Source organism: Calypte anna, chromosome 6 (genome assembly GCF_003957555.1).
Source record: "Calypte anna isolate BGI_N300 chromosome 6, bCalAnn1_v1.p, whole genome shotgun sequence".
NCBI classification, from domain to species: Eukaryota; Metazoa; Chordata; class Aves; order Apodiformes; family Trochilidae; genus Calypte; species Calypte anna.
This window is the reverse complement of record NC_044252.1, coordinates 25,431,871-25,442,600: the sequence shown is the minus strand read 5'-3', so window position 1 is coordinate 25,442,600 and position 10,730 is coordinate 25,431,871. Positions and strand designations below refer to the sequence as shown.

The window sequence follows — 10,730 nt, the reverse complement described above, 5'->3', positions numbered from 1 at the left end:
AGCACTTCTGCAACCCATTCCAAGTACAAGAAACTGCTTTTATTTTCCTGGCATTTTAAAGTATTTTTACACTCCATAAAAACCACTGCAGGTTCTTTCACATTCACGAGATCTTCCAGAAATTATTGCCATTTCCCATACATATTACATATATAAAAAAAATGTAAAAGGTCAACAGACAGTTGCTCATTTTGAACTCACTGCAAACAAACAAATGTGACCAGTTTTCACAGAGGAAGGCTGGCTAGAAGGTGACCACAGAGGCTAAGCAAGCCACGTAACACTGAGTAAGACCACTTGACCACACACAATACACATAAGAAACACTTAGGAGGGGTGGAGGAAGAGGTGGCTTGGAGCTGAGCTTGTCAGGGCTTTTTTTTTTTTTTTTTTTTGTGTAAAATCCAGCAGTGTCATTTGAGGGAAATAACTAGAGTGAGGCTAGTGAAGACTAGTGGAGACGTTCAAGTATTCTAGGGCTGCTCTGAAAAAAGGGATGGGAGGATAATAGCTCAGCAGGGTACCTGATAGCTTAGGTTAAGTTCCCTGCTTTAGTTAAAAGCACATCCAGTACAAAGGCAAATGGAGAGGTACTGGAAATGCCACACCTGGATGGGTCCCCCCATCTGGTTTGGTATCCAGTAACTGCTGTGGTCAATACCTGACACTTCAGAGGCTGGAACAGGAGAAGGGGTTTTCACCTGGTTGTGCAACAGTGTTCTGGGAAAGGATCTCCCCTCCCACCACCCTTTACTCCCTGAAACATGACACAAGAGAGGGGGGACCCCTGGAGAGGAGGAAAGCTGGAGAAAAAGCTTAAGGAATATTTACTCCCAGCACCTCTGCCATGGTAAAGGAAGAGCTGTTCTGTCTGCTTGCTTCCCCCTGCTGCTGCTGTTTATTGCTTGAAACTTTAAATAAGGGTCTTTTCAAAAACAAGGAGGGAAGGAGATGGGGCTTGAGAATATACTAAATGGACTTCTCATTGCTCCTCAGGAATCTGAAAATACAGTAGTGGGTGCACACTTTGTGGATAAAAATCTTAAAAAAAAAACAAACAAACAAACAAAAAAACCCAACAACTTTTTTTTTTCTTTAAAAAAAGGACAATTGAAGTTCAGAAAACCTGCCACACTTAGAGCACTTGGATCGATCTTGCAGTCACAGCATACAGGAAAGTATGACCCACGAGAACCACTCTGATTCAGACTAAGTTGATGAGGTTTCTCTATTGCACATTCATGAAATGTTCTTGTTGGAGTCACAGTCCAGATCAGAAGACCACACCAGCTCCTGTCTCCCCATGGTGTTCAGCAGGATGAAGATGCTGTCACGGGACTGAGTTTCAGCTGGTGGACAGGAGAGTGGATGGGCACAGAACTCAGCACTGAGGTAGGAAAGGCAAAACATGACCCTTCAAAGTTCTTGCCTAGTGTCAGTTCCTCTCCGAAGAAAGATGCAGCTCCTCTTTTGCACGAGGTGACAGGTGGGTTGGGAGTGGAAGACAAGATCTCCGACTCGTATTGCAGCAGCTGGCCCATGAAACCAAAGTTTGGGGAGATCAGGCTCCGGCGCTGCTTGATGTAATCAAAGGCTTCCTCCAGACGGAGCTTCTTTGTCTTCATGAGATAGGCCATGCAGATGGTGGGGGAGCGGGAAATCCCAGCCTCACAGTGGACCAGGATCTTGCCCCCTGCTCGTCTGACATAATCTAGGGGAAAAAAAAGTAATTGCAGACATCAGTTGTGGTTGGGGATGGAGAGGACACTTGTAACGTGTTCCGTACCGGAGCACAGACAACCAGCAAGGGGGTTGCTCTGCTGTTGGTTTCTAAGAGTCCATGGAGATTAAAAGGGGACAAAACTCATCCTGAGGTGGAGCAGAGCTGCAGATGAGACTAGATTTCAGGCTCTGTGGGTCCTCCTTTGGTTCTTTCTGCATTTTTTTAAAGGGGAGTTCTTCCCTGTCTCCTTCCCATGTGTCTATCTGTTGGAACAACTCACTTTGTAGAGCACTGTGAGACAGAGATCAGGTATCTGGGCAATGCTCATGTTTGCTGCACCTGCATTTTTCTACCTGCAGCTCAAAGGGCTGATGAAAGCCCAGCCCAGCCAGCCCTCTCATCATGAGATTTTTCAAAGAACTGCAGTGTTCCTTTTCTCTCATCAGCATTGCTAGAAAAAAAAGGACTTTTCTCTAAAGTCCATACTTAATTCCATGCTTGGCTGGTTAACAGCAAACAGTGGTACCAGGAGCTGAGCCCTTGCTGGGCACCCTTGGGTGGAGAGGCTGAGCTCACTCACTCCCTGGGGCCTCACCACAAAGCACACAAGGGCTGGTAGGCAGTTGCTAATTACAGCCTGGTTAAAGGATGCTTGGCCTTAAGTCAGGATATAAAAGGCTTATGCAAAGCACCCATTTTACACAACAGGAGCCACTGTGGTTACTCACACAACGCAATGATTGTTATTGGATTAAAAAGACTGTGCTTAAAATAAGCTCTTTCCACACAAAAATTCAACTCAAAAATAAGTGTTCTCTGCTGTGTTGCCTAGAGCAATATGTTTAAGCTCCAATTTATGGAAAACTGCTCAATGCATAGCACTGAAACAACACAGAGCTGAGAAAGTTATCATTTGCCCGTCTTCGATTCTCTGCCGGGGGGGACTGGTGTCACCACAACCAGTTATATTTAACTACACAAAATCAGGAAGATGTGGATTTGAGTCATCCCCAGCATCTAAACCACATGCACACTTTTAAAAGAAAGTAAAAACTGAAGTAATTCTCAAAAGCTGAGAAATTTCTAAGTGACTCAACAACTCAGAAGATGTTGGGGATGGGACAGAAGAGTGCCCTGAGCATTTCCCTGAATGGTGTGATCAGTCTTTTGTCAGGAAGGGCTCAGAGGGCTCTTTCAGATCACATTTTTGTAATTTTGCCTGCAGTGTTGAAGGACTCAAACTCAGTCAAGCAATGAGTCCAGCAAGTCTGTAAACTTTACTCTTTTTCTCTACAAAATGTTTCTGAAGAGCAGCAGCAGTGATTTCAACACCATCTCCACTCTGGCTGGGGCTGCTCCACCCCAGCAGAATCACCCTGTGCCTCTCAGAAGCCTCTTCTTTGCACTACCTCGCATGGCCAGTGTGCTGCTCACTTACCCTGGATTTCTAGGACCAGGCTTTAAGCTATCCCAGCACAACAAAGTATTAAAGTGACACCTGGCTTTTACAGGCTCTGGAATGTGAGTTGCAGGAACCAGTATGGGTTTTTCCTTTACAGAAATCAATAGACTTTGGTGTTGTTCAGCCATGCTTCTCTCCTTCCTGTCACGCTGAAGTTACACCTACGCTTGCTTTAAAAAGGAAATAAAACCACCCAGGTCATTCAACTCAACTGCCTGACAGCAGTCAAGAGGAGGCATTTTCCTTCCTTGGCCTTCCAGCCTGCTGAGCCAGAGAGAGGGAGAGAGGCTTTGCTCTAAACGTCCCCCTTCCTTCCTTAACAAAATCCCTCTGTCAGGACAGATGGGAAGGGAGGGAACTTAATCTTTTCTTCTATCCTCTGGGAACATACAGAAAGCTACCATCAAAATAAACAAATTTAAAACATATGAAGATCTGGAATTTTGTTTATTTGGACCTACCGATGAAGTCAATGGCTTCCTGAAAGTGTGAGCTGATGTCAGCTGTGTGGCTGTCCTCCACTGGGATCCATTTGTAGCAATACTGGTCTGTGAAGGACTCTGAGCTTTTCCTGGAGACGTTGAGCAGGGCCGTGATGCGCAGGTTGGCAAGAAACTCGCACTTGGAAGCGTGATAGGCACTACCAAGGTAGAGAAAAGGCAGGATTTCCACAGGACCACCCTGGAAGAGAAAGAGAAGGAACATATAATTTTTTTTCAGGGGAATTTGAGTGTTAATACTCACAAGAGAAAGGGAAAGGTGCCTGCGTGGGTACCCTCTCTCTCCCTCACCGGTGGTTTTGAATCCCAGTGCTGCCGGCCAGTGAATCACTGTGGTGGCAAACCCACACAGGAAAGGTTTTAATTTTCTTGTCCACATCTGTGAGCTACCAAGTCAGATCCAGCCCACTCATGTGTGCAGGATGTTTCTGGCTTTCTTTAAAGTGCTGCCCCTTGGGACGCACCCAAAACACTTTCATATGTGAGAGACATTCCCTCAGAGTCTACACTGAAACATGGGTGAAGTGAGTGGGGAGCTGTGTCCAAGCAGGGGGGAGGCAAAAGGCTGCTCTGGCTCAGCCTTTCCATTCACACCTCCGAAGGTGAAGCAAAGGGAAAATAAAAAAAAAAAAAAAAAAAAAAAAAAAAAAAAAAAAAAAAATCAGAGTGAGACTCCCCATCCACAATAGTCCAGCAGGGCTCAGAGGGAGGAAGCTTCAGCACCCCCATGCCTCTCCAGGGCACAGCACCCACCATATCACCCACCCCAAGATGACATTTGATTTCCTCCTTACACAAAAAGAGTGACAAAACTGCAAAAGAAGAAAGCCATCACCTGACACAGGGGTTCAGAGATCACAGGTAACTTTCCATGATGCTCAAGAGCTGCTGCCAGCCCCTGGCTGTGAGAAACCAGATTTCCACCCCACCGAGCTGCCTGCTCAATGGGTCCCACACACTGGGGACAGCTGGGACCCACTGGAGGGGGGTGAGGTGAGGTGGTCCCAGGGGGGCACTGGGGAATCACTCGGGGTCTCCCTCCGTGCCCGGAAATGTGCACCCCGACCGCAGGCTGACACCTCGGGTTGTATTCCCCAGGCAGGGCGGGTGCATGGTGACTTCCCCGGTGAATACCCCACTTCCTTGTCCAAAGGCAGCTCTTAGGAGCTGCTGTCTCTTCTCAGAAGCAGCCCCATGGCCCCAGTCCCCTCCACCAGCCCCAGGTCCCTCCTAGAGTCTCAGAGGAGGTACCAGCAAAGGTTGATCCTTTATCTGCCCCTCTGGCAGCCTCTCCCCTGCTCAGTTTATGTCTCCTGGGAACGTGGGAGCTGCTCACAGCCAGTGCTGCCTGGCTGTGACAGGTCCCAGCCGCAATTTAGGGGCTAGAGAGGATGTTTTTCCTCTTTCAGTTGCCTAATTTTGAAGCCAGGTGGAGGCAATGCTGACCAGCAGAACACACAGGGATTCGTGTTCAGCAAACAAGCTGCCAACCTGGATTGAGACCATTTATTGACAGCCCACAGCAGCACAAGGGCCCCCAGCACCCAGCCAGGCTGCAACAAAGCCTGGTGACAGGAGGGGAGAGGACCCGAGGGGAAGGTGACCCGCCACAGCCGTGACACACACCTGATCGTAAGCGGGTTTGTGGTTGGCACTCTGCTTCTCACAGTGGCTGGTGAGGTTTCTCTCCGCCTCAGTCCTCTCCGGGGAAATGAGTTTTCCATCCACACAGCACTCAGGATATTGCGAGTTAAATGTTTCATATCCTCCTAAGGAAAACAAAAAAACAAAGACATGAATGCTTGCGCTTTCGTTTAATTAAAGCTCCTGCGCTTTCAATGCAGGAGGATGGCACTGCAGAGCGACGGTCCCTGGGGAGTTAATGAGGGATAGCCCTCCCCTGGGGACTCAGGTTTGTTTACAACGCTTTAGGCACCGGAAGACAAACCTCTGATATCGCTGACAATTATTAACTTGCAAAAAGTCCGTGGATCCAGATTAAAACTGTTAGCGACTATAATTCTGTTGAGTCTAGCAACCATTAACTCCGGTACAGCAGGGACTAAACTCCTTCCCAGGAGGGAGTTTTATGTGAGCGCTATTTCCAGAGTTTGAGGCAGCGATTTCTGTACTCAGGAGTCATCCTCTTTAAGTCAGTCACTCCCATATACTCTGTGACAACGTAAAAAATCAAAATTGCATTTTTTGAATGTGTATGAGCACAAGAGGGGGATGCTTGCAACTGTGCCATTAAAAACAATGCATGAGACAGTGAGGTAACAGACAGCCACGCTGAAACCAATCTATTAAATAACAGCTGTGAAACATAATGAAATCCTGTGACAGCGTTTGACAGCTGAATAGCCCCACAAGAGCTATTCTGCATGGTTAAATACTGCATTTGAATCATTCAGTGCATTGCTACTGAAAAGGAATTAAGCCTATTATTATTACATTGTTACTCAAAGTTTGGTAACAGCTAAAGGTTGCCTGTTTCCAGACTAGGAGCACACAATCTCCAAAACGAATGTGAATAAATCAGGTAGAATACGCATCCTGCAAATGTCAATGGTGTGCCACGTGTCTGCCACCTGTGGTTTTGTGGACAGAAAATGAATGGAGAAAGCTCTCAGACAGCTAGATCCATAATCCTTCAGTGTGACCCTCGAGTAGACAAGGCTAGGAAAGTAAACCCTCTGATGTGATTCATTCATCTGCGACTGTTTCACCCCGATAAGTGGTGCCGGTGCAGGTGCCCCTGTGCAAGGAAGTGTTTCGAAACAAAGGAAGGGCTGAAGATCTGAGTAGCCGCAGGGACCCCGCTGCCAGGGCTGCCCGGTACAGCTACCTCTGACATTTCAGCCCCGTAATACCGATGTCTTATTTGTTTGCAATGTGAGCAGATGTGTGCTCACATTCATGACGTGCTACTGACGCCCACTCAGCCCCACCATGGGGTCCTTGTATTGCAAGTGGCCGGCACCATTCAAAGCCCACTAAAGGTGATGAAATTCTGTTTTCCATGACGGAGGGTTGGAGAGCGACTTTGCAGTCAGTTGGCACTCAGCACCTGCACCTTTCCTCCTACCCCCCACCCAGCCACATTCAGGCTCACCCCAGAGCTCACAGCAGTGGATCAAGAAGCCAAGTGACTGTGGAGACCATGAGGGGGTGGTGGTGATAAAATGATATCCACAACAACTGAGTTGGTAAAATGATATCCCTAACAACTTGCAAGTCAAACAAAAGCAGCTCTCCAGACTCCTCTGCTCTCCTGATCTCCTGCCCTTCATGGAGTGGACTTCTAAATCCTCTGCTTTTGCATAGCCAACATTATATCTCCACTGTCCCCCCAGCCACTGCCATTGCATAGGAAAATTATGTACAGTTTCTATAAATAGTCATTATCCCATTTACACTCCGGTATTGTTGGTTTTACTCTTGAATGAGCACAGAAATCTGCCTGAACCAAATCAGCGTGTGTTTGAACAGACGTGTGTCTCATGTCTCTGGGGCAGCTAATGCATGCAGCTGGTGAATGGTTAATTACAAGCCTTGGGGATCAGGATATTTGCAGGCCATTCTTACAGTGAGTCATCTTCTCATCCCATCCTCCAGCAATCTCCTCTCTTCCCCCTCCCCACACAACCTCGCTTCCCTGAGGTCATTTCTGCAAATACTAGATTGCTCATCACAGAGAGCTGGGCTGCTCTTCGGTTTTAATCAATAAATAATAAAATCGTTGTCAGCACCCAAGGGAATATCTGTTATTTTATCTTCCTGCAAGGTCTCCCCCCTCCTCCCTCCCTCGCCTGCACAACCACTCTTATTCTGCTGGTGCTGAGCTCACCAAGAATGAAACTGCACCTACACAGGTGAAAGATGTGACACACTCTACCCCTAGAAGCCAGAAAGTGAGGGAACACTGAAAGCAATTGCCCTGCCTGGGGCCAGATCCCATGGATGGTGAGGTGGTGGGGGTGCTCATACCTAATCTCACTGTCACTTCTAAAATAAGCCCTTGAGAACCCAGCACCTTCTTCCAGCTCCCCCCTCAGCCAGGGAGAACAGGAATGCAAGGGGATGAACCTTAAGGAGATGCTTTTTCTAGTGGTTTTACAGTCCATTATTTGCAAGGTCGGTGCTACAGACCCCCAGGGGGCCCTTTCTTCTGAAATGTGCCCAGTGTTTGAGGATGATTTATATCCCCACTGTCCCAGAGATCTTCCCCTGGACCACAACAGCTTCATGGAGTTCTGTGGCCTGGGTGAATCAGCCCACTGAGTCACTGACCCCTCGGGCCACACCGCATCTGAAAGGGAGCTGTGGACTTCACAGGCCTGATCCTGCAACCCAGAGCACTCCCAGCAAAGCAAAGAGGAAAAACAGAGTGAAAATGAGGAAACTTTCCTGTCCACTAAGGGGGGGGGGGGTTTATCCTGAAATAGACTCTCAAGATAGATGCTTTGCAACACACACAAGGTATAAATCAGAGCCTACATCAAAACCCCACCCAAGATACACTGCCCACAGCCACAGTCACCACTTCAAAGCATGGGGCTGGTACATGAGGAGGGAAGGACGATCTTGTGGCTAAAGGAGCAGTCTCAGAGTCAGCAGAGCTTAATTCAGCCCCTTGTTTGCCACGGACTTCCCAGCGTAACCCTAGACACGTTTCTTCATTTCCAGCTTAATGGAGTCCCTGAGAATTTGCCTGGCTCAGCACAATGCCAAGTACCACTGCCCTGCAGCAGCGGAATCGGTGCTTTTGGGGTACCTGGCAGACCCCGGAGCAGGCCAGGAGTGTCCAAACAGAACCAGGGTGGTGTCAAAATGCCCTAGGAGACTGTTCCTTCCCTTGGTACTGGGCAATACCCAGGCTAGAGGTGAGTCCATCCCAGCAGTGATGCCCTCTGGGCACTGATCACTACAAGAGGCACAAGCTGGACACATCAGGACAAAAACTAGTGTGATAAAACGCTTAGAAAAAACCTAATTAATCCTGGCCGCTGAAGACAAAAGGGCAGAGTTTATTCAAGAAACATCGCCCGGTTCTCTCCTCCATCTATAAGCTCCCCATGGCCTCACAATAGGGCAAGGGTGACTGTTTATGAAACTAGACACTCCTGCGGAGTGGTCCCGCTCCTGGGAGCCCCTCGTCCCTGGCAGCCGGGGGTGCGATGTTACGGACGGGCACTGCCCCGCTCCCAGGGCAGGGACGGAGGAGAAAGAGGGGCTAAGGGAACATAGAGGGGGCAAAAGGACAAAGGCGCTGGCAGGAGGAATGTGGGGGAAGCAGGGATAAGCGGGCAGAAAAAGGGCGGACTGGTATATTTTTATCGTTTTATTATCCCCGAGTTACAACGCAAGGAAACAAAGAAGCGCAATCAAATGTCTATAATACACGTGAGAAAGGGAGGTATTTATGTCCCCCGACAAGCCCGGAGTTTCGGGTGTTTCCCCTGCCAGCCCGATGGAGAGAGAAAACTCTTCGTCCTGAGTGGAGAAGCGGGCACCGATTCCCGGGTTTCGGGAGCCCAAAACGACCTCCCGGACACCGTGCAGAGAGCGAGAAGCTGCGGCCTCGGCTCTCCTCTGGTTTTATTTCCCACGCAGCCCCGATCACCCTCCCTTTGCAAATCTGCTACTTTTACCCTTCTTCCCTAATATTCTTTGCTTTTCATCAGCCTCTTAAACATGCGGCGGGGGTGAGCGGAAAGGCATCTAGCCTCATCCCGCAGAGCCTATCCGGGATTTACTTCCAGTGGGTGGAAAAGAAACGAAATCCGGGCGTTACCTCCCTGCTCTCCACCAACAAGCAGGTTAACTGCTGTGCGGAGGAGAGGGGAGGAGAACACCGGGGGAAAAGACTCTGGGGATCCGCGACGCTGCTCCCAGCCCCTCCCCCCCCTCCTTTACCCTCTGCTCCTCTCACCTTTCAGGAAGCAGACCCTGGCCCCGGCCTCCGGCAGGCTGGAGAGCAGAGCGTTGAGGACGATCTGAGCCGTGCTGTCCCTCTTCAGCTTCTGCCAGTGGCCGGTGCCCTGGTCCAGCACTACGACGGCTGCCAGACGGGAGGTCCCCGCCACCCCCTCGCCCCCCACCAGCAGCCGGGCGCGGGCAGAGGCGTCGGGCACCACGAAATGGAGGGGCACGGCCCCACCGCGGGCCCTCCGCATCACCACCGAGTTCAGGTTGACGTTGAGGGAGCCACGGAGGCAGGAGGCTGAGTAGGAGAGGTAGGGCCGGCAGTCCAGCACCAGGCAGCGGGAGGGCTCCTTTCGCAGGAGCTTCCGCAGCTGCCGGCAGTCGAGGGACGTGACTTTCATGCCGGCTTAGGGTCACGCCCCGCCGCAGCCGGGGCAGGAGGATGCTCGCTCGGGTGTCCCGGAGCTAGTGTGGGAGCAGCGGCGGCGGCAGGACGGGAGGGAGTGGTGGAGGTACCGCCGCACCGCACCGAGCCCGGTCAGGGAATCCCAACCGCTGCCAGCGGGGATTTATATGAATGGGAGGCCGGGCCATGACGACACTGCCCATATAAGGGGAGTGACGCGCCCGCCTCCCAAACTTGGGCATCCCCCGCCCCGTACCGCCCGGTGTACCGTCCCCGGCGGGGCATCCCCTCCCTCCGTGCCCCCTCTATCCCTCCCTGGGCCGCGGGCGCGTCTGCGGCCGCGCAGGCAGCGTTAGTCAGGCTCGGAGGCAGAGGAAGCTGAAAAACGCCGCAAAAATTTTCCAGTCATCGGCCTGAGGCTCATCGAAGCATCACCGCTCCCCTGTCACCGGTCACCGCAGAGAACCGGGAAGCGTGCCTGGGGGTGGGGGTGGAATGGGGGGAGAGGAGAGAAGGGAAAGGAAGAAGGGCAACTCTGAGGCAGGTTTCTCATATCAGGTTACAAAGGAGGTTTCAGTTCTCCTTATTCCCCCTCACTCTGTACGTCCCAACCCCCAGCAGAGCCCGAGTGCAGGCAGGTCTGCCCGCACCTCGATGCAAGCGCGCTGCTGCTCAGGGGATCAGCTCTGCCTGCTGCTAGATGCCCTTGGA

At 50.6% G+C, this 10,730-nt stretch overlaps 1 protein-coding gene across 1 annotated transcript; it reads right to left on the bottom strand.

Annotated features, from left to right (window-relative positions):
* Positions 1-364: 364 nt before the first annotated feature.
* On the bottom strand, positions 365-10,153 carry DUSP5 (dual specificity phosphatase 5). Its single transcript, XM_008490172.2, has 4 exons — positions 9,621-10,153; positions 5,312-5,454; positions 3,647-3,866; positions 365-1,711 (listed from the first exon to the last, which is right to left on the bottom strand). Exons 1-4 carry the CDS (start codon positions 10,012-10,014, stop codon positions 1,311-1,313), a joined length of 1,158 nt encoding a protein of 385 aa, XP_008488394.2. The 5' UTR covers positions 10,015-10,153; the 3' UTR covers positions 365-1,310.
* Between the last annotated feature and the right edge of the window lie 577 nt (positions 10,154-10,730).

Coding starts and splice junctions, on each gene's coding strand:
- DUSP5 (XM_008490172.2), bottom strand. CDS start 10,014: ATGAAAGTCACGTCCCTCGACTGCCGGCAGCTGCGGAAGCTCCTGCGA. Junction 3,867..5,311: donor ACAAACCCGCTTACGATCAG/GTGTGTGTCACG, acceptor TTTCTCTTCCAG/GGTGGTCCTGTGGAAATCCT. Junction 1,712..3,646: donor GGAAGCCATTGACTTCATCG/GTAGGTCCAAAT, acceptor TTTTTCCCCTAG/ATTATGTCAGACGAGCAGGG.